Raw genomic sequence first — 22,931 nt, 5'->3', positions numbered from 1 at the left:
TCCGTCTACCCGGTCGCTCATCTTCTCCATCCACAAGAAGTAGAAGCTCGTCGTAATCATAACTGACTAAATATACATACCATACACGACATACAATACACGTCCACACACTCACACACACCAACCATTTGTCCATCTCATGATAAGGATGAGAACAAAAATATTGAGAATCAGTCTCAGCTCACCTCTGCCCGAGCAAACACCACTTCCACAAACGTCACCCATTACACACACAACTTCGGCTCCACGCTAAACGGCACACACAGTCTCACTTTGGTCGAAAGTATTCCTAAGTTTTTCGAGAAAACTGAGAAAGTTACAAGTCTCAAAAACTTTTTGAACATTTATTTATTGTGGAAAACGAGAAGACATTTAAGAAAAAAATACTTACAATTTTTTGATCTCATATTAAACTAATTGTCAGAAATTAATTGTTACACACATTCCATCAAGAAAACAAAGCGGAAAAATATTTCGGAAATTAACTTAATCCACAAGAAAATAAGAAGTTCCGTTAAATCAAAATCTACACAGAAAATGGGTCGACTCCTGCAATCCACCTGCTCCGGCTGCCCGTATTATTCCTTTGTCATCCTCATCGTCCTCACTTCCTGGTGGATGCAAGGTAATAAAAAATGATTCTTCTTGTGTATTTTTTATTATGCAAATTTATCCAGACCTGTCACTGCATGGGTAATATTTAGTAAAGTAGTAGCACCTACATACATAAAAGCATGAATACGAGACGTTCGTACTTTCAACTTTGGTGACAAACTCCCGGCCGGTGTTTCCTCCCCAAACCGTCAATTTATGTCCCCCTGGATGGTTTATTTCTGCTATTTTTAGCCCCCCAATTAACGTAATTCGTATATAGTAATGTCACTTTTTTATGTGCTCCAAAAATAGCATAATTATTTTATCTGTTGTTTGCTTGACCATGAATTTAAGCCGGTTCAATAATTTAACTAACCTAGGCCTGAAAATGACGAAAAATTGTTGACAGTAAAAAAACTGGGTTAACGGTAATGACAAGTTATGGGGCACGGTTAAAAAATCATTAGTATTTAATAATTCTTACATATGTCAATTAAGTGATCTGACCTATCCATGCCCATTACGTATAGAGCATGTATTAAATAGCGAGGGGTAAATTATTACTGATTTTCCGTACGTATTGTCTCCGGAACACATTGCTCGGTATGTGCATACGAAAACGGCATCCAAAATGCAACCCACTTAGGAGAGATACACGTGTCAGTCAGGCTTCACCTTCCTCTCTCGCCTCAAATTATGAAGGCATCGGAAACATTACAATTTATTATGACATAACAATATTCCACCGGAAATAGGAGTATGTATGGATGCCCATCCTAATAATAAACCCACCGGACATCCAAGTAGTACAATTTTACTATTTTGAACCTGCTAATTTTTGGTAATTTATACATACATTTTTTATCATCGAGTCCAGTATTTCGTTCGGGTGTGTAAGTAGCTATTTGCCAGAAATGACGGGAAGAAAGTGGTATTTTGACCTGCAAGAAATGCCAGGCGCAAGAAACTATTGTTGGTATTTTATAATTAGACCTTTCTCTATATAAGAAATGCGTACAAAAAAGGGTTTAATTTTAATGCACGTACCATACGCTAGATGGACATATTTCTTGCAGTTTCTTGCAGTTTCTTGCACCTCGCATTTCTTGCAATTTTTGCATTTTAAGAAATGTAGACAATCCACAAGAAACAAACACTAATTTCGTCTCAAATTCTTAGAAACGTTTTACAAACTAACAGAAAAACAAGAAATTTCCAGTTCACTAACAGCAATAAATTCATTCCCAGAGGATGAATGACTAATAAAAATATTACACCCAACAAAAAAAAAGGAATGCACTTGGCCTTGCCTCGCTTGATCTTTCGAGATCCTCATTCGTCATCGTAAAGCAAAGAAAGAAAAATTTCCATCCGGCATTCAACTTACTTATTTTGGCAAAGTTATGCGACATTCTTCACACTCAAATAAGTGTCAAGTGCTTTCCACTTAAACCAATAACAAGAAAGTTCAATCGCTCACCGGCATGAATGATGCTCAATTTACAAATCTTTAACAACTTATTCTTCTCCGCGTGACACCTGACACCCAATAAAACAAATAATTACGCTCATTAAAAACATGAATTTTTAGTTCCCACCCCAAGCAATGAAATGCGACCGGTTTATTGATTAAAACTGTGTAAAAAAAACGATTCTTAAACAGCCTGAATGTTGTTGTTATACTGGAATAATTCCAGGAATTGTAATGTTGAATTTATACCATAAAGTGAGCTAGGTAAGGGTAGAAGAAGAGAGTGATAAATAACAGTAATTGTGAAATGATGAGGTACAAGAACAAATAGAATAAGGTGGCGTCGGTCGTCGTCATATTTTCATGCTTGTCGTTTTTAATACATAAATATACAGGTGGTTGGTTTGACTTGATTTGAGGAACAAAATCCACACTTCAGCCTCACATATTTAGCCCGAGTCAGGTTGTTTAATGGTAATAATTGAGGTGCGGGTACGACCTCTACAACTTTAAATTTTTGCATATTTTCCTCATCTGCGAACTTAATTTTGCATATTTTACAAGTGTACAAGACGATTTGATAAGTTTTACGAACGTACTTAATCGATAAACAAGCACACCTATTGACTCGGGCTAAAAATGTGACACTGCTACTTAAGCAAGAATCTGGCCAAGTGGTTCGGCATAAAATATTGATGACGAATATGAAAGAAAAGCATAGATTTAACTAGAACTAATAAGTAACTTGTTTATGATGATGATGAGACATCATGCCTTGGCCAGGTGAGTGAGTAATGTAATAAACTAACGACATACTACATACACGAAATGACGACTATCTGGGTAAATATTGCACGATGATGACCAATACCACCACCGACCGCTGTACGTACCACGCATCAGATCAAGATCAATTCATCAAGTCATGCATGTTATACAGGAACGTTTTCTTTCTTAGCTGGAAATCATGCGTTGCTTTTGCTTTTATTCAGTCACATTCATTCAATCAATAATTATTATTATTTTATTGCGTCACATTTATAACAGAGGAGATGATGATGTACATTATGCATTTGACGTCAGTCCGTGTGTATGTTAGTTCAGGTCACGATATGTGAATTGTGAAGACAAAGTGACGGGGATGAATGAATTGGTATGGACATTAGTTAGTTAGTAGATAAGTACGTTGTAAGAAGGCGGAATATTTTATGGGATCAACTTTCAGGTAGAATTACGAGGATTTGATTTCATTTTAAGAGGTTCAAGTTTCGTAATTTGTTTTTCATTTCATTTCATTAAACATTTAATAGATCAAAATTATGCATATCATAATTTAATAAAAATCAGGTAATCCCAGAAAAAGGGTATGAACCTCTACCTACGCTATGTAAATATATAAATTTACCAGCAGAACAATGCAAACCCTCCGTAACAGTGTCGTTCTGAGTGACAAAACATAGCTCAAAATTGAAATTGACTTGATTAAATATTAACCCAAGCGAGAGAGATTACACAAAAAGTTGCGCAAATTCCGGATGATAACACATTACCCAAAATCCACCCACGCCTCGCCAAAATACTGCATGACGGGAGAAAGTGACCCTGATTTTGTGTCTCTCTGCTCAACTCTCACTCACCTGCATGTTCGTAATCAAATTATATCAAATCTCCAGAGTGAAATCCAGACTAATATGCAAATTGCGAAATGAATCAAATGAAAGTTTCGCATCACATAGTGTCATTTATTTTTGCAAATGACTTCACCTTGCGTCATCACGGGCACATCTAAAATTCAAAACTGATTAAGTAGCTGGAAACAAACAAACAAAAATCTATATATAGCACGTTGCGAAATTCGAAAAAACCTTGATTTTTTCAAAAATGTACCCTTTTTTACACACATTTTCACCCAGTTTACACCCCACAAACGAGTCAATTCACACCAATCACCTCTCTCCAACGACACTACTTACAAGTCCCATTCCTCTCCCGGTAACTTTATCACCACACCGATTCCCTCCGGCCAGACAACCGTGTATCCTTTCCTCTTTCTTTCCTTTGTATGTTACCGAACCACAAATATTTACTCCATCCACTTTGCAAATATCTGTAGTATCGTAGCCGTAGCCTAATCCAATCCCGATTTCGGTGTAAAACTTTTTCCCGACATTGACATGACCAGAAAACAAAGTGGCCAACTTTCCCCAACATAATAACCGTGCCCCTGGGACAGACAATAGACTGGACTCGACTCGACTCAACTTTCACTTTTCCTAAAAAAATAACACTGATCTGAATACGTACCAATTTCTGTTTTTTTTTCGGACTTTGCACCCAATGACCGACCGACCTTCCAATCATACCACGTAATCCGAATCGTTACGTACATATCTACCCCAGACTGACAAGCAAAAGTAAAAGTTGTAAAGAAAGCAAACCGGAAATGTTGACGGGATTGGCATAACTTGCATGCAGCAGTCGTGTATGTATCAATTGTACCGTATCGTGCATTGTTACTTGTTATTTCACTACCTTATTTTTCACTTCCGCACATAAAACTTGTCAGACCTTGTTGTCCCGTGGAGGAATTATGTTATATATTTCGTCAAGTCAACCCTTTGCAAGAAGGGATGCAAGCAATGTCACAACAAAAAAGAAAGTTGTAAGTTGTGACATTGTCTGTGACTCTGTAGTAACTCGACGTACATACGTAGTAGCCTTCCTATTCTGGCATCTTTCCTTCCGCAATGGTCAAACACGTGTTGTGTCACCGTTCAAAAAACTGTTTTTCCCTGTCAAAATACGTAACCAGTCTGGCCGGGCAGGGACAAAATTTAAAAGTAGTATTTAAATAAGTACACATAATTTGTAAACTTTCCCTCTTCCTCTAAAATGTGGAATGTTATACGTTACAAGGCAACAGTAGTGTCACGATGATTTGATAACGCATTACTTTACGATCGCGATTACGACTTGAGAAAAGGGGGAAAGAAAGAAAGGAAAGGAAAGAAGAAAAGGGAAGTCGGATGGACTAGACAAAAAATTGGCAAATGTTTCCCAAGTGGTGGTGGTGATAATAGTAAGTAGTTGTAGTAGTAGTAGTAGTAGTGCATAATAGTGGCATGTATACCCCACTAGGCCAGCAGACAGTACGTACGTATTATCACGGATAAGAAGATGGAGACCCGGCCGGCACAAAGTTTTCCATGCATACTTTCTCCCCAGAAAAATGAAAATGTAGCAACTTTCTCCGCCAGAAAGAAAGAATGCGGTGCACACTAACTGACTCGCTTGCTTATCATGTGCTCGTTCTTATCTCGCGACGAAATCAGAGTGAGACTTGCTCCACGTACGCCACTTTCACCGGAATGCGGATAAATCAAGAATTTCCCATGTTTGTATATACGAATTCAATACTCGTTATGTCATTCGTCTCTTCTGTAATTTCATCCAGACTGATTTAGTACAGATGTCACAAAACCAAGCAAACCAAACCACCCATCAGAGAAATTGTCAAGTTGGGTTTGATCTGACTAGGACGACGACGGGACGAAATTACACATACTTTTTCGATACATTTAACCGATTCTAATCCAGTTTGACTGTTTCATGAAGTATTATGAAAGCCTTAATCTTGCACCGTGTGCAGAATAATTATTCACATCAGTGCCCCCCAATGGGGAAAGTTTGGTCATAATTCTGGCCAAATTGGGGACCATAATATGCTTACTATTTTCTATAGGCGTAAAGTAAATATGTATCAGCTCATTTTTTAGGTAGGCAGGTACTATTTATGTGTACTTTATTTATTTGGGTGTATGTACATACAGGATAACCATAAAATAAAATCTGTAACAATTTATAAAGAAAAAAACTACAAATTATTCCACAAGCCGAGTCAGCAGTTCTATTTGTGTAGTGATTCAGAACGAGATAAAAAATAACCAGGAGTAGTTACAAGCATAATAATAATAACGTTACAAGGGAGGTCTCCTAGCGTATGCTCTCAGATTTTGGACAAACTGGTGTCAATCGATCGCAAATTTAATTAGTATGAAATTTGCGAAACACACAATCTCCCAATGGGCAGGTTTGGCGGAGATATTTGCATCAGAAGAGGGGAAAACGTGAAAGTAAATGTTTAAAGTGTAGAATTTGTCAACTTTTTGGCACGTTTTCTCCTCTTCGGATGCAAATATCTCTGCAACACCTGAGCATTTGCACATAATGTCTTTTGCAAATTTCATGCCAATTAAACTTGTGATCGATAGACACTTATTTTCCCAAAATCTGAGAGCATACACTGGGAGACCTCCCTTGTTAGAGATTTGAACATACCTAGTTTGCAATCTGACCAGGTTTAATATTCTTAAAATTATTCGTTAACCTAAGTCCATCCCTTTGTACGAATTCTATTTTTGCACGCAATTAAATCAGCAACCACATTATGACTTGGTTCGTCATTTTATGACTTAAACCTCGAACTTGAGACAATCATTGTTCTTATTCAAGTATGCAAAAATAAGAGGAAAACTGGATCTGGTTTCATTTTTCTGGTAGCCTTTAATTCAGACCAGGCCAGGGAAAAGAACCATTCATCCAATCCACCAAACCAACCTCCAGCCACGTTCGAGGAGCATAATCTTTATGGCAAAACTTAAATAAAACTGGATCTCTCCGTAAAATACGATCTATTGCATCCACATCCTTTCTGGAATGGACCAGATGCAGTCTGTGCTATAAGAAAGTATTCTTCTTGTTGCATGACGAAAATTTACTGAAGCGGTGCTTTGTTTGCAATTCATTGCATTTAATTCTGGCAAAGGGACAAGTTTTTTTTGGGTGGAATTAGTGGCAAGAAATCTATATTTCCGATAATATGGTTTTTTCCCTCGATCGATTGCATATAAGCAACGTGCAGATGATAAATTTTGCTTGGTTGTAGGAGGAATTTTATTAATAGATAATCTTTAAATTCCAGTTTTACTAGATCATTTATGTTGTTTATAAAGATGCAGTCATTTCGATTAAATAGGTACATATGCACGTCTCATAAAGAATTTGGATTGCCAAAATTGCATTGACATTGCAAAATTGCGCGACACATTCCTACTCGTATTCGTTACATATGTTCGTCCTTGACTTTGACAAGTCCAAGTCCAAAGTGAAAGTTTGATAAATCGGAAACTTTGAACCGATTCTTAACCTTATCTCGCCTTGTAACACAACCATCAATAAACACTTATTTTCAGCTTAAATCTTAACTCTGACATGACTAAATTTAGATCCCCGTTACATATGTAGGTGTCACAAAAACTATAAAAAACTCGACAGCCAAATCAAGTCCCCACTCTGCCCAACCTTAACAAAATGTGACGCTGATTAGTCTCTGAGAGTATCCTTAAAAGAACATGCGATTACGGATCAAAGGCCTCTCTCAGCGTACCCAAAATACTTTCCACCTTATTTATTTTCACTCTCCTCGGTAGGCAAACTTTCTTTGAAAACAGAGACACAACTCGTCCTCCTAAAAATCTAGCTGGATAGATATCTCCCCACCAAAGATATCATCGTCTTCTTCTACGGCGTATGTATGCTTTTAACCATATTCTCAATTCAATTAATCAACCCTCCCACTCAAATCTGTCAAGAAGGGAACTTTCTCTCGAATAAAACTTTGCAAACTTGTCTTTCTGATTCAATTATAGACTCAAGAAAATGCGTGCGGGCCTCGATTAAGTGTACACCTACACATAAACTTGTGAGGAAAATGGATAAGATCACCAGTGAAGAAGGCACGCTAACTCGCCTTTCATTACGACCTCATCCACCTCATTATTCCTCCACAGCAAAGTTAACGAATTAATTAAGACTACTATTCATTATTCTTGATCTTCTACTTATCCGCCTTCATGTCTTACACAAGGCGACCATTAAGCTCGATTTACTAGGCAAAACATGCCCATTTTGGCGGAGAGAAAAAAATATCCAGGCCTTGTCGTCAAGTTCAAGCGGTCCTACCGCTGCCATTACGGGTCATAAAAAGTGTGGGTGCAGTTTATAGGGAAACATGTGTGTTTGTTAGTGTGTCCAAAATAAAAGGTAGTTAAAATCAGCGGCATTAAAATACTTAGCAGCGGAAAGAATAGATTTTTGGGACAGGCGTTCGTTGGGTACGAAGAAGGAATTGACGACATTGACTTTTCCCCTCAAGTACTTAATTTCTGCGCATCCGTGAAATGTGCAGTGATGCAATTCTATTACATATAAACTTGTAATGGTCCTTTTTTTCTGGAGGTGAGAGGGAAGGGCCTCATTTTATGAGGAGCATTAAAATAGCACGTTTTCATCCCCACCCAGAAGAATATACCGCATGGTAACAGGATAAAATAACGCACCGTGCTCCAGTTTCCTATCAGAACAACTTTGTCCCCCTGTTCTCCATGTAAAGATATGCACTTTTTTGCAGTCTGTACTTGGTTTTTTGAGTAAATTTCCAGAATATTTGCCTCCATTTGATCACTATTCCTACCCACTTTTACTGTTCAAATTTTTTAACCTAGTGGCATCTTTATTTTATTTATCTGTCTTTATTATTACTCGTTCTTTGGTTTGTTCTGGTACTAAAAAAGAGGATTCGAAGCCCACTTTGATTTTATTTTATGACTTGGACTTCTTAGTAATCTTAACCTTACTCAAATAAATCTGTCGTCAGGCAGGCAGGCAGGAGAGGAGAACACCTCCGTCTCCTCAGTTTGGTGGTAGTAGCTCATAATAAATATCTTAACATGGAGTTTGTATAGTTACGTATGCATAAACTTATTCCAGTTCCACCACACTTGAGTCATGACCTTTCGTAACAAATGCGGTTTAACGTTCGCCCATCCATCCATTATTGACTTTAATAGGGTGAAAAAAAGAGCCTTGAAATGGCAATTCTTTATTTTTTGCTGAGTTTTCTATTCTTGTACATAAATGGATAGATTCGATCCTGGAAAAAAGAGCGAGTCACACGTTCCCTAATTTGGCTCCCTGGCTAATAAGAAAAATAGCTTATTAGGACGTTATAATTTCGAGAGATGACTGACGATATATGTAGTTACACAATTACTGTACTGTACTTACCCACCGCAAAAAGTACATGTTGCAAAACAGGACAGGCCACACCAATCTTCACAGTCACCAACCACAAATCCAAATTATTTTACTTCATCCCCATCTCACCACCGCTACTGCATCTCTAATTAATTATTATTATGCAACCGTGGCACATAATTTCTTTCCGTGGTGGGTTCTTTACATGCAGTCTGCGGTAATCGGGGTTCAGACATGAAATACATAATGTGCAATGGGAATTTATATAAGACTAATATTTTTCAGCCGTTAAGTCATCAAGGTCTCGGATTACGTTCATTCCTACCTCTCATACTTAATCCGAGTGGTGCAATTGTATTATTGCAGACAAAATTAAGTCGTAAAGTATCGGCCTGTTTGGTTTGGTGGTGAATTCTGTATGGCGATACTTGAGACTGGCCTGTCGTTTGGCTCAATTCGTAATAATAATATGTGCTCACGTCAACTTTCTCATCCTACTTTTTAAACAAAGGTCATGAGATTGATGGCCTCGGCGCGTACCTACGTTAACTAACTTGGTTTAGGATGAAAACATTTCCGGACTAAGTTTTTGTGACCTCGTGACAACTGAAATAAAATGAAACAATACCGCGACCCACGACCATGTGCCCTGCTTGTAAAGGCGGTCCGTTCTTGTTCCTCGTAAATTTTTGAGACAAACGATTGTCGCATCGGCTTAAAACTTATGTAAGTAGTAGACAGACCAGACAAGGACACGACAGACCGGTAGTAGGAAATACGCAGTTGTTTGGATGCTAAACAATTCACAACTTGACCATTTATTCAAACGTCATATCCACATCACATTTTACTTTAGTTGGAGTTGAATTCCTTGCCAATTTCATCGTCTCTACGAGGAAATTGTCCTACAAACTTTTCAGACACAACAACTATTAAATGTTGTTGGGGAAAAAGTAAGAAATCGGGTAGAATTTTTAATCCGGGGAAAGTGTACTTGGCAAAAACAGGGATGTACTTACATGGTCCTAGAGAGGCGTCAAAGATTATGAAATGGGATTTTTTGGGGGCATTTACAGGGTTTCTTGTGGATTTGCGAAATACATTTTTTGCGCTGCAAAATGAAAAATGCAAGAAATGCGAGGTGCAAGAAATTACTTTCTCCCCCCTTATTTCTTGCAAGTGGTCCCTTTCACCCGAAACACTGCCCATTATTCTCGTTGATCTTCAGAAATTAATTAATTTTCCAGGTCATCCATCCACCATCGATTGATTTCTGATTCAAATCCTAAACTTCTCCTTTGATGGTCCCAACTCCACTTCAAATTATCCCCGAGAGAGGATGAGAAACCATCAAAATTTGAGTGATCCTTTCTCTCCCAGAAACGACCCATAAAAGCGAATATCTAAATTTGCAGCTAAATTTGCAGCAAGTCGTCGATTGCATGACATGACAGGTAGCAAGTCATAGTCCATCAAGGTTGGCGTATAAAATATTGCCCTGGGTTAGTTTCATCCTTCATGAAAGTCAACCTCACCCATTTTATGAAGGCCTTTGCCTCCTTGTCCTAGGTCATGATGCCCTCTTTTCAGTTTACTTATTTAGAATTTATGATTTACCGAAGGCAAAATTTGTTCCCAGAAAATTTTACAGATTGATTGCCAATCCTGGGTTCTGGTTTATGGGCAAAAGTAATTTTTTTTTCTGTACCAGGTTTTCTTCTCCCTGTTCAGCAGTGCATGCCTCAAAACGAGATACTGGTTCGTTGGCATTCCCATTATTTAGCTTTATGTGTTTCTTTCCCGTCTTACGTAACGAGACCTTTTTTATTCCGCTCGAATAACTCGACACTATTCATGTATGCATAGCATTTCTTTTTCTTCCCCCTTTACACAAATATCAAAATCGAATCAATTATTGCACGTCTTACTTGCAGCAAGTCTTCCAACCTTTTATGTATTTTTCGATATGCAAGCACATCAAGGGGAAAAAATCGTGCCAAAAAAGTCTTAAAAAGAAAGAAGGCGAGGAGAAAAACCACTTTCACCGGCTTTCTCCTCCACGAGCTCGCCAACTTCATGAGTACAACCACCTCACCTCGGATTGTATATTGTCCTAGAAGTGGCCGCGGAAGTTGTGGGGACGTTAACATTGGGGGATGGGGAGGGCGGGGTTTGTAGAAGATGGGGACATGAAATACCCGTAGGGATATTATGTCCCCTCAAGCTTCCGCGGCCACTGTAACTACCAGCTAACTATGCAGGCCATATAGCCGGGCAAAATTGCAAACAACATCATCTCTCGCAATCACCAAAACGGAATGACGTTCCCTTGCATCCGACATTCATTCCAAGTCGTGCCTGATGCTGACTCTCCGTTCTCGTCTGTCCTGTTCCGCTCTGTTCTGTTCTTATCTGAAATAAGGACAAAAAGAAAAAGAGAAAGTAAAGAGAAAGAAAGCAGGCCTCAATTTTATGTACTGATTGTGCCAGAACAAGGCCGGGCCTCTCGCAGCCAAAAAATAAGTAAAAGAAGAATTCCTCTCCTGTCGCCTGAACCAAATTGCATTTCATTTTCCTTTATGATGAAACAAGAAGAAGAATATTTCGTAGAAAAACTATTGGAAAGCGAGGAGGAGAAAAGTAGAAGAAAAAGAAAGTCACAGAGTTATGCTTACTTGCTACACAAGGATGAGTGCACATGGTGTTATCATCTAATTCCTCTCTATCAGAGGCTGTCCAAGATATCTCACTCCTTCTTTCGGGGAGACGGCCTTGCGTTGCAGCAATGAAATGGGACAAGTCGAAGCCATATTGTGGACGGAATGCATGCAATTTTTATATTTTTTACCAGCCCTTATTCTTCTTTGGCTGCTGACTTTGGGCCTTTTTTCCGTTTCGCTAGTGTGCATCCATGCAGGCATACCTAGCTTCATCCGGCAGGGTGAAAGTGGACGATTGAACCCGTAGGGATTCGAAATTTTCGAAATTTTTCAAAAAATCCGTGTTCATTTAAAATTCGATGTAAAAATTAAGCTCGAAATTGCGCATTTTTGGTACTTGCGAAAAGTGTTAGTAGATTTGTCCTTCTTGATCCGTTCAGGGTGAAAGTGGACGATTTAACACGTGCGGATTCGAAATTTTTCATATTTCATTAAAAATCCGATGCAAAAATAAAGCTCGAAATTGCGCATTTACTTGCGAAAATTTTTAGCAGGAACATTGGTGATTGTTTGTCCTGTGCCTTTTACATCCATAAAAAAGTGGGATGCAGCAGACTGCACTCTCCTTCCAGCCAGAACTAACTTACTGCCTTACATACTGCACATCTATCTCTCTTGATTACACAAAACTTAACACTAATACCTAATACGTCTCTTGGCTGGGAACGTACGTACGTTGGTATAGAGCCCACTCGACGAGGACACAACTTTCTCTTGTTTTTGGTCCGTCCATTATTTCCATAAGTGAGATAAGAAACTGGGAAATTGTCCAAATGAACAAGCTCGGCAGGATAATAACCCTGTCGGATAATACCATCATCCATCCCAGCCCTACATGATTGCATAAGACTTTTATTCTTTATATCCCTAATAATGTATCACATCAAACAAAACACATAAAATTCCAATGTCTTCATAATCTCTCCACTTATTATTACGTACTACACACCAGTAGTACTACATACATTCAGAAGGGAGGTTTCCCAGCGGATGCTCTCAGATTTTGGGGAAACCAGTGTAAATCGATCGCAAGTTTAAGTAAAATTAAATTTACAAAAGACACGATCTGCCAATGGGCACGTTTGGCAGAGATATTTGCATCCGAAGAGGGGAAGGTGTGACAAATTTTACACTTTCCAAATTTACTGCGGGTTTTCTCTTCTTCGGATGCAAATATCTCTGCCAATCCTAAGAATTTGCAGATCGTGCCTTTTGCGAATTTCATACTAACTAAATTTGTGATCTAGCGACACTTTTCTCAAAATCGGAGAGCATACACTGAAAGACCTCCATTGTCCGTCAGTAGTAGTGGAACAAGTACAAATTTTAATGCGAGCGAGAAAGAGTCAATCCACTGTAGTGAAAGTATAGATATGAATTTGTACATACGTATAAAGCCACGGTCATGGTTGTGCTGCTGTTGACTATGTCGACTTATTTCATTTTATTTTATTTTATGGCGTAGACACAGACCGTCCGGAGGAGTAGGCGACAAACAAAAACTGTACGGCTTTCTGTGCATATGTACAAATGTACGTAGAACGGGACATAGCATGTAGAGGGACAGATTGCATATATCAAGTGGATTCTGCTCGCAATAATACGAACGTAGAGTGCGGAAGTACGTAGGAGAATGTAAATACGTGATAAGGAAGGAGGAAAAGAGGCACGATTTTCCAAGAATGTTCATCATGTTGATTGGAAAAAGTGCGAAGCAATATCTTAGGTCGTAATTAAAACACCTTTTTCCAAGAAAAATGTCCTTACTGATTTTTGGGGAAAGTGAGACTGTCTTAATTTTTCGAGATGAGAGTCTCATCATGATGAGACAGATTAGAAATGGAAATTTATATGAACGAAAGACACAAGCAAGAAATGTGTATGTTCCGGATGAGAGATAGAAATTAGGTCGTGACAGAATTTCCTGGTATTGTTGATTCTTGTTGTCAACAAGATGCGAGCGAATAAATGGGAAAAATCCGTGAGTCCAGAGTTGTCAGTAAATTTTGTTCTCAGAAATAAAAGGGTGGTTATGTAAATACATTTTAGAGATGATTTCTGAGTGAGTAGTCTCATCTTCACCGAATTGATGCGTTTCATTATTATACGAATATTAACCGATTTGTATTCCCATTTTTCTCTAGGCGTCCACAGCCAGTCCCTCCCGGAGAAAGTGTTTTGTCGTTTCCGGAACAAGGAGTATGCTCCAGGCGATGTTTGGTACCCCACGTCGTCAATCTCGTATGGATCAAGCTGCATAATTTGCACGTGTCTCTCGGTAAAAAAATGCATATTTCCTAAAAAAAACATTTGCTGGCATGTTGACCGGGGACCTTTTCAAACATGATAAATAATGTTGGCAAACTTAATTTTTAGACTGGGCGTCAAAACTGCACCAAGCAAGAATGTCCCTCCGACTGTCACCTCGATCGTCCGAGTCACTTGAAACATCCGTGTTGTAAAGTTTGCGATGAAAGTAAGAAGTTTTTTCTTCGTTTTCTCACTATTTTTCTCCAAAGTAAAGCCAAATAAAATTCCTAATGTACTTCCGTACAGGAGATTCCGACTCGTCTCAGAGCGCGGGTGGCGGGGGTGGAGCACAATCCTTCAGTGGTGGCGGCGTCGTTACGGCATCCGATCCAGAATCTGGCGAAGAGGAAGACGAGGATGGTGACTTGGTCACGGAGAATTCGGAATTTGTCTCTTGTAATTAAAAATTATTTCAAAAATTATTTCAAAAATAAAACATTTAGGAAAAATTATTTAATTTGTAGGTCTCCACCAAGGAAAAATCTATCGAGATGGGGAATCATTCACTGCAAATGTTAGCGGTTTACCGATTCAGGCCACGGATCAATGTATGCAGTGCATGTGTCAGGTAGTATAATAGTCGGCAATCAATACGTTGACTTGTACACATTTCAAGGTCTTATAATGAGAATTATTAAAATTTCAGACGGGCATGGTCCTCTGTCAGATGAAGGCATGTTCCTCCTTTAAATGTTCGAGCAGTGGGAGTGGTTCAAGTTCGAGCGGATTTTCCCTCACGTCCAGTTTCGGTCCGGGTGGGGCTGCCGGGGCGTCCAGCCAGTCCAGCATTGAAGCCTGCTGTCAACGATGTGCAGGTAAGAGAGATCATTCCTCTTTAGCCTATTTTCCTTATCGATGACGACGACGATATCACGTATATATACACACATTAGTACTTACCAAAAAAGAGTGTACCGGCTCAGCTTAACTTATCGGCTCGTAGACAAATGGCAGATTGGTTTCGCCAACTGTACGTAATTGAGGACCGTCTGGTCTCTGTTCATCCATTAGTGGGAGGGAAATCATGTTGAAAAAGGGACGTGTTAACTCTTCCTGTCTCGTGTCTTACTTACTTTTAACCTATAAAAGTCACGTCCATTTAAACGCTTGTTTAATCCGTCTCATTTCCACGAGGAAATAAAATATTTAGAAATTTGTACATAGCTTCAAGACCAACTTGGTGGAACTTTTTTTAGACTTATATAACGAAACGGTGACATATTGTTTAATGTGTTGGCTTTTGTCGTGGTATTGCACAGTTTAGTGTTTAGCACTAAATCGAACTCAAGTGGTGGACAAAGTGGGGAAGAAGAAAGTGGTCGGATAGGATTCCACAATGAATGAACTTTGATGTGGGCGTTGAATGAATGAATGAATCGAGACTTGCTTCGTCTTCTTCTTCCTGCTGGAATCCGATTCGAGGTTGTGTCCTCAATAGCTAAACGGCAGACTTAAGAAGGCTTGAAAAGAGTGGATGATGGAATTAGGAAGAAAGAAAGGAACCATTGAAAAAAACATGCAGGGTGTGCATGCACTGCACTGGTCAAATTGCAGGACTACAAGAGAAGAGAATGAATGCACCAGAGTTGGAGAAAAGACTGCTTTATTGTATCCTCTGTCCAGATGAAATGTCGAGATTAATTTGGTACCTTTAAATAGACCGAGTCAAGGTCTAGAGTCTAGGCTACCCTACAAAATTTAACTAGCACGTGCAATAGACGTCTTTCAGGGTATGATCTCCGATTTTTTGTCAAATTAGTGACATTTAATCACAAATTTGATTACAAATTTGTAATACATTTTCAATAGACACGATCTGCCAATGTACAGGTTTGGCAGAGATATTTGCATCCAAAGAGGAGAAAACCCGCAGTAAATTACATAATTAGTCTAAATTATGTAATTTACTGCGGGTTTTCTCTAAGGCCAGTTTTCTCCTCTTGAGTTGAGTTTGAGTCGGTGATTTTTCTTATTGAGTTGAGTTGAGTTAACCCTCAACTCAGCTCAACTCAACTCATTGGCAGTCCTAGTCACAAGATTTAATTCACAAAAGATTCAGTCCTTCTCATTTGACAAGTCCATTCCATAAATATCTGTCCGACATATTTTTTGTTAAAATCACGTCGTGCCCTACAGCAAAACTTCGCTCCCCCAATTATTCCACATACATACATCCCAAGATACTTATTGTCCTTCGACCTTGTCCCACTAGATACCTCCCAAAATACAAACCTGACATCGTAACGACGACACTAATTACGACTCGGCAACATCTCCCCCTAAAATTATATTTTTCTCTGAAAGTCAAAAGTCGTCCTATTATTAAAGAACTTTTTTCTAACTTATTCGTATTTTTAGAAAACTTTGCTCACAAATGTCGCAATTTTTTACAACAACAAAATTACTTTCATTCATTCCCAGTCTGTGATTCAATATCTCCATCCAACACCCACGCAGGGGAAAAAATAACAATAATTTGTCCTAATAACGACTCAATTTTTCCCATCATTATTCCATTCCGTCCGTCCTGGATACGCACAAAAATAGGACGGGTGACGAATTATACGTATGTACGTCATCCTTATTAGAGAGCTGTGTCGCGTGTTATCATGAAACAAATAAAAGTGAATGTGCGAGTGAGGTAGATAATTAATCAATCAGTTATACTAGATTTTTTCTCTGTGTGCAATTGTACCTGTGACATTTAGTTGCTTCGCAGTGGCTGCGGGACAATGTCCTCACGGTTATTCGATGTCCCCATCATCTCCCCATGTTATATAAACCCCTTCCTTCCGCTATCCTGCAATGTTAATGTCCCCACCCCTTCCGCGGCCACTGCTTGCTTGGCGTAAATGCCACTCGGAACGTCGGTCTAGAAACTATTATATATCGTTGTTTGAATTCATAGTCTTATTTTTCCCCAAGAATTTAAATTGAGCGCTGGTGGTATCAGCATTTTTTCCAGATCTTTCTTTTGTCAGTGAGTAGGTGAATGTATGTATGCGAGAGAGCATCAAGAAAGAGTAAAGGTTTTGTCTAGTATTTAATTAAATTGAAATAATTAAATAAATTGATTTGTTATTGCTCGATGTGAGTAAAATTAAAGTTTGAGTTTTTATACAAATTTCATTTACACCACAGTAGTAGTATTTTTAAGCAACGACCCAATCTTTTTAAGAAGTAGAACCTTTCAAGCTGGTAGTTCGTTTGGTTTTACAACAATCGTCACTCGTTACGTATATCGGCAGAAAGCATGACCTGAAAACACACAGAAAATAGAAAATGAGACAAAAGTGTGTTACGTACAAAAGGTGAACTGGACGAAATGCGAAAACATTCCAAAATTGGAATGAATAAAAAAAACTTGTCCAAACAAACAAACCATCCAAACCACCACCGGAAGGAAATTGGGTGCGTGTCGTGCCCCGTATTTCCATACGTTTATTTTTCATCAATCCCTCTCCATCCACACCTTGCGATTCCATCCATCCATTATTCTGTCTTTCGTAGTAGTGGTCTTCGTGGTGGTGGTATAACTTAGGAAAACATTGCGTAACATACTTATTTTCCATCAATTTTACCATCCTCCTCCTCCTCCAGCAACTGACTAAATACTACATCATCGTCCCTTTGAAAAACAAACAAATTGCATAACACGCATATCCTACGAGCGTGGCGTAAGGTGCGTGTGACCAAATCTATTTTTCATTGTCAATGATTCCGTCATCAGCATGCTCGCCGGGAGGACAAAGTTCGGCACGACGGGGTCTCCTCCTTACTTATTCTGCTTATTTACTTTCTTTGTATCGTTGTGCCCACCACAAATTTTCTGTTTTGCGAGTACATGATTCGAACAAAATTTATCGGTTGGTTTCACCAGTAAAATCTAGAGTAGAAGGCCCAGATTGGAGGAGAAGATGCGTTTGTTTTTTATCGTCCCCTCGGAAAAATGCGTCGTAGTAGGTACATAGTCGTCGTCGTAAGTGACTGAACTCGAGTGAAGAAAGCATGATAAATGATCACCTTTATTGGGCGATCAGCTAAATAACAACCTTTCACGAGGGAGGAAGCGATGAGATACAAGATCTCGGGGTGGGTGGGTGGATTGGATTTTAGAGTGGATCATGACTGCTTCTTTCACCAAGCAAGGCTACATTTCGCCTCCTTTCTTAATAATAATAATGGGACATGGTGTATACATCGGTACGTTCCATTCCTTCTTGACAAATTATACCTCCAAATTTATGTATGCTAGTCGATAAGAACCTTCAATTTCTTCATGCTAGTCGATAAGACTCGACTAATTTCTGGAAAAGTAGTAGATAGATTCTGTAAACAGATGGAAATTAGTACCAAATAAAATATGGAACATGGTACAAAACCCAGGAAAATGAAGTCTACGTACGTAACAGATGCAACCCAACCCGGTTCAATTCTGCACTTTTACTTTCACTCATCGATTTCCTTCCGCACAACCACTAAATATTTATTGCCTCGCAATATAACAATATAGATACGTCCATCGACTTGCATACATACAACGCACTGTTAGCTATAGTTTGATTATACACGAAATGGGGGGATTTTTAAGCCCAGGAGTGCCGTACATATGTATTTTTGTGTCCGTAACGTGGGTGCGTTTAGTAAATGCATAGACTAGTGGATAAACATACACGATGCATGCCCAGTAATTTATGGCTTTCACTTTCTTCTCCTCCATCAGCCCCGTGATGCGATGCACTTTCCAATCCATTCCAATCCAGAAGAAGGAGATCCACGTATCTACAAATGACTTGCCCTTGACGTGTTAATGTAAATCTTGTAAATAAGAAAGCCAAAGCTAAAACATGGGGCAAAATGATATAGTTTCTGCACAATTCCTCCGTTTTTCTGTTCCTTTTAAGAAACTATTCATACATTTAGGAAGCAAAGAAAGGAAGCAGTTTTACCAGAAAAGTGGTAGAAGAAGGATACATACAGAACTTTGGCGAAAATATTGCTAAATGTTGCGTAACATCAACATCACACTTAACCAGACGAGACACGAGAATTCTGCGTAGGTTTAGATAAATACGAGCAAAAATTGTGGGAGACATGGATCATTATTTTCCCTTGCGTGTGATGATGCTTTCTTTCTCTACTCGTACAAATAAGTTTCCTCTCGACGGTAGTAGATAGGAGGTAGGCGAAGATGTAGTAGAACTGATCCGGGGTAGGTAAAGTAAACAAAGAGGAAAGTGCGTTGTGAATAATTTGAGATTTGTTGATACAACCTGTTCCAAAATCTACTCAGTTTCGCTTTTATGCATACAGATTTGCATTGCAAGTTGATATGTACTTGCCAAATCGTAACTGATGCGCAAATCGGAAAAATATTATTACCGGCAAACAGAAATTCATCACCCACTCTGCAACTGACTTTTTGTAGGACAGATCGGACCACCCACCTGAGTCTGCCTACAGCTGTGTATGTACTTTAGTTTTACCAGCTTAACTAGATTTTCTGCGTTATCTGACTCACTGAGCGAAATTGGGTGAAAGCGTGGGAAGTTGTCACTCTTAAAGTCACTCACTCGTCATGAGGCACGATTCGAGTAAGTGATTCTGTGGGGGCAGACTGTACGAAATGCGCATTTGGATTGGATTGTTTTGTTGTTTATGAAATCTACGACACGCTCACATCACGCCATCGGAGGAACGTTGTTGTAAATACATTTATGTGCTCATACGCACCACCACTAACACAATTATGCGGGTATTTAGGTCACATTTGAATTTCAAGGCCTTTTCCATGTATCTACGGGCGGGATGTTTCGTTCATGGTGGGAGAAAGTAGGCCTGGACATGACATGACAATGGAGGGTAGTGGGCTGGCTGATGTAAAGGTCAAGCCTAATTAGTCCAGTCCAGTTGTTGAAGGAATAACAGGTTGTTGTTTATATATCTTTATCTCCACTCCACTTTTGCCCAACTGGTCACTCAGTCACTCACTGATTATTATTGATAAATGGCAAATGCCACAGGATGATTCACCCATCCACCAAATTGCGATGGGATCTATAAATGTCCCAATTTCAAAATAAATAAACATCCATCCACCACTTTCTCTTCGTCTGGGGAAAGTTGTGTGTTTTTTTTAGAAATGGAAAAGGGAAAATGGCCAAATATTTCCAGTTTTAGCCGAACCTCATAAAATAATCAGACCGTCCCCGCATGCAAGAAGACCGGATCACGTTATAATAATAGTCACCCATCCATCCATCCATCCACCCACCCAGGACTACAATATGCCATTATTATCACCATCACTTTTAGCCTTTATTGTTACCCTCGCCCATTAATATTTCCGACGGAAACCAGTTTTACTGTTTCCTAAACCTTTCTTCTTCTCGTCCGGAATTCAACGGACGTATATCCATTAGCCCCTCAGCGTACTTTCTCTGCTATCTTTGGTTACTAACTTTCTCTCATGTATGTATCGTGTTTTCACCATTTTTCGTGGCTCACTCGATACACAATCAGTGGCCGCGGAAGTGTGGGGACAATGTCCCCACGGTTGTTCGATGTCCCCATCATCTCCCCATCTTATATAAACCCCGCCCTCCCCTATCCCACAATGTTAATGTCCCCACGGCTTCCGCGGCCTGATTCCTGGATGGATAAAGTAAAGGAGACAATTGGGAAATATGTAGAAGCGTTTGTTTTGTGTACGTAGGTGTTTCTCCCCAAAGTCTCCGCCAAATTGGCAATAAATACTTCACCTCATTCATTCCAAAGAGTTCTCACAAATTCTCACGGAAATTTCGCCCGTGTAGTAAATTTCAATAATAATTTATAATGTAACAAGCAGCCGACAACACATGCATTTGTGTCCCGAGGGTTCAATGGAATGCTCTCTGTTTCTGAAACACGTCGGCACAAATGAATGAAAGGTGACGTCCAAAAGTCGGAAATTGCACTGCGTTTCATTCATTTCATATCATCGTCATGATCATCATCCTCGTCGTCGTTATCCTCCATCCAAATATCCATCAGAGGAGAGAGGAGAGCATCCGTCACAAATTAAAGGCGTGATAAATCAACCCACCCACCCACGCACACACTTATCATCACTGCAGTGTCGTAAGTCGTAAGTCGTGAGAGCAAAAAAATTTAAGATGGGATTGAATCAGTGAAAATATCGGGTAACGTCATGTCATATTCACGAACCAGAACCAGACCCAATCAGCAAATAAGTACTTATCGGAGAACATGTCTTTGGTCTGTCCCGGTATTTATTATGGCTGTATCGTATGACACAGGTTATCCTACATCTGCTCCTCGGTAACCTTTAATATAAACACTTCACTAAATACCAACCTAACCGATAGTAACGCCGTGAGTGTGTATATTTACATATCTCCGCAACCTTTCTGCTGGTGTTGCTAATCGTCAAGAAAAACGAAAACGAGAATCATGGTCAAAGTCGGACGGACGTCACTTATTTAGATCATAAAAAATGCACCAGAGCTAAAAATCTGTTCGGTCTTCGTATCCACCACGTTCACGTCGTCGCCTTCACTTTTACTTATCATAGTTAGCGTTAATAGCAAATGGCTTATGGTCTGTGGCGTGGCGTTGTCTGTGGGTTGAGCTGCTCTTTTCCATCCGTTGCCCCATGATTGACTTTGTTTAAGCATATTTTTCACAGAAGTGAGAAAAGAAATCCTGCTAAACATTTGTCTGCTGTAAATACGCAAAAGTGAGAGAGGAACGAATCAGAATCTTCTAAAAAATTGCTGGAAACGATTCAAGTGGATGATTGATTACAATCTTTTAGCTTATTATAGAATAACTCGACAGACAGACGTTGGCGGCATTCGTGCAAGAAAAAGCTTTGCATTGCATGTGTTTGTGTGTGTGTGGATTGGATACATTGTGTGCTAAAACTTTTCTCGTCTAGCTAACCAACCAACTACGTCGTGGGATAGGTCATGGTTTCATAACATCATGTGCCTTTCCCCTCAGACCAGATTTCGATATACGCATACTGCCCACGACGACATAGGCAGCTGTACGTACGTATCAACTAATAACAAACGCTTAATGGAGTGCATAAGTGATTCACTCACCTCTAAAAAAAGAAGGAGAGAGAGAGAAAGCAATTGCTGCCCAGCTTAGATTAATAGTCGTTCCCTCATATCCGATCCGCACCAGTAGCGCACTCACTATCATCACATTGCTCCTCGACGTTGTCGTCGACATCGTCGTCGTCGTTGTCGTGGTCGTATTGTAGGAATCCAATATATCCATCCAATCCACCCACACATCGCTGGCAAGAATGGCTGGTGGCAGACAAGCCTTTTCTGTCAGTCTTATAGGGGGCGAGGGATGTCAGGCAGGGTGCTTTGAACCTTTTAAGCCGGTCTCGCTCTTCTCTCCGTGTTGCGGCGGATTAGTAATGAAGTGAAACTCTTTTTCCTCCAAATCGAACCACAACCACTCTTAACATTTTTAATAATGTCCTCGCGTACCAAACCAGAGACGCCAAGAAGACCCTCTCCGTTTGCGTATGTATACGGATGACGCATTCTTGAGGAGAAAGCATATGCACAGGGTTACACAATCCCTGTCTCTTTCTCCTTACACAATTTGTATGTACAGTGTCCCCACCACCGTAATACCTAACACGACCGGATATGGAATAGTTGAATGAAGTGTAGTACCAGATAGGTGCCTACCTCGTTCGTGAATTGTGGACG

The 22,931-nt window shown here is 39.5% G+C and overlaps 1 protein-coding gene across 1 annotated transcript in view; it reads left to right on the top strand.

Annotated features, from left to right (window-relative positions):
- LOC110852697 (chordin-like protein 1) overlaps positions 1–22,931 on the top strand; it is a 27,797-nt gene continuing 4,866 nt past the window's right edge. Inside the window, exons 1-6 of the mRNA XM_022100808.2 lie at positions 1–625; positions 14,025–14,158; positions 14,257–14,356; positions 14,437–14,586; positions 14,655–14,758; positions 14,837–15,005. Coding sequence (XP_021956500.2) covers positions 538–625; positions 14,025–14,158; positions 14,257–14,356; positions 14,437–14,586; positions 14,655–14,758; positions 14,837–15,005 — 745 coding nt within the window. The 5' untranslated portion in view covers positions 1–537. The remainder of the gene's footprint in view (positions 626–14,024; positions 14,159–14,256; positions 14,357–14,436; positions 14,587–14,654; positions 14,759–14,836; positions 15,006–22,931) is intronic.

Source organism: Folsomia candida, unplaced genomic scaffold, assembly GCF_002217175.1.
Source record: "Folsomia candida strain VU population unplaced genomic scaffold, ASM221717v1 Fcan01_Sc007, whole genome shotgun sequence".
In the NCBI taxonomy this organism is placed as follows: Eukaryota; Metazoa; Arthropoda; class Collembola; order Entomobryomorpha; family Isotomidae; genus Folsomia; species Folsomia candida.
Note: the sequence above shows the minus strand (reverse complement) of the source record. Positions and strands in the feature narration are given on the sequence as shown.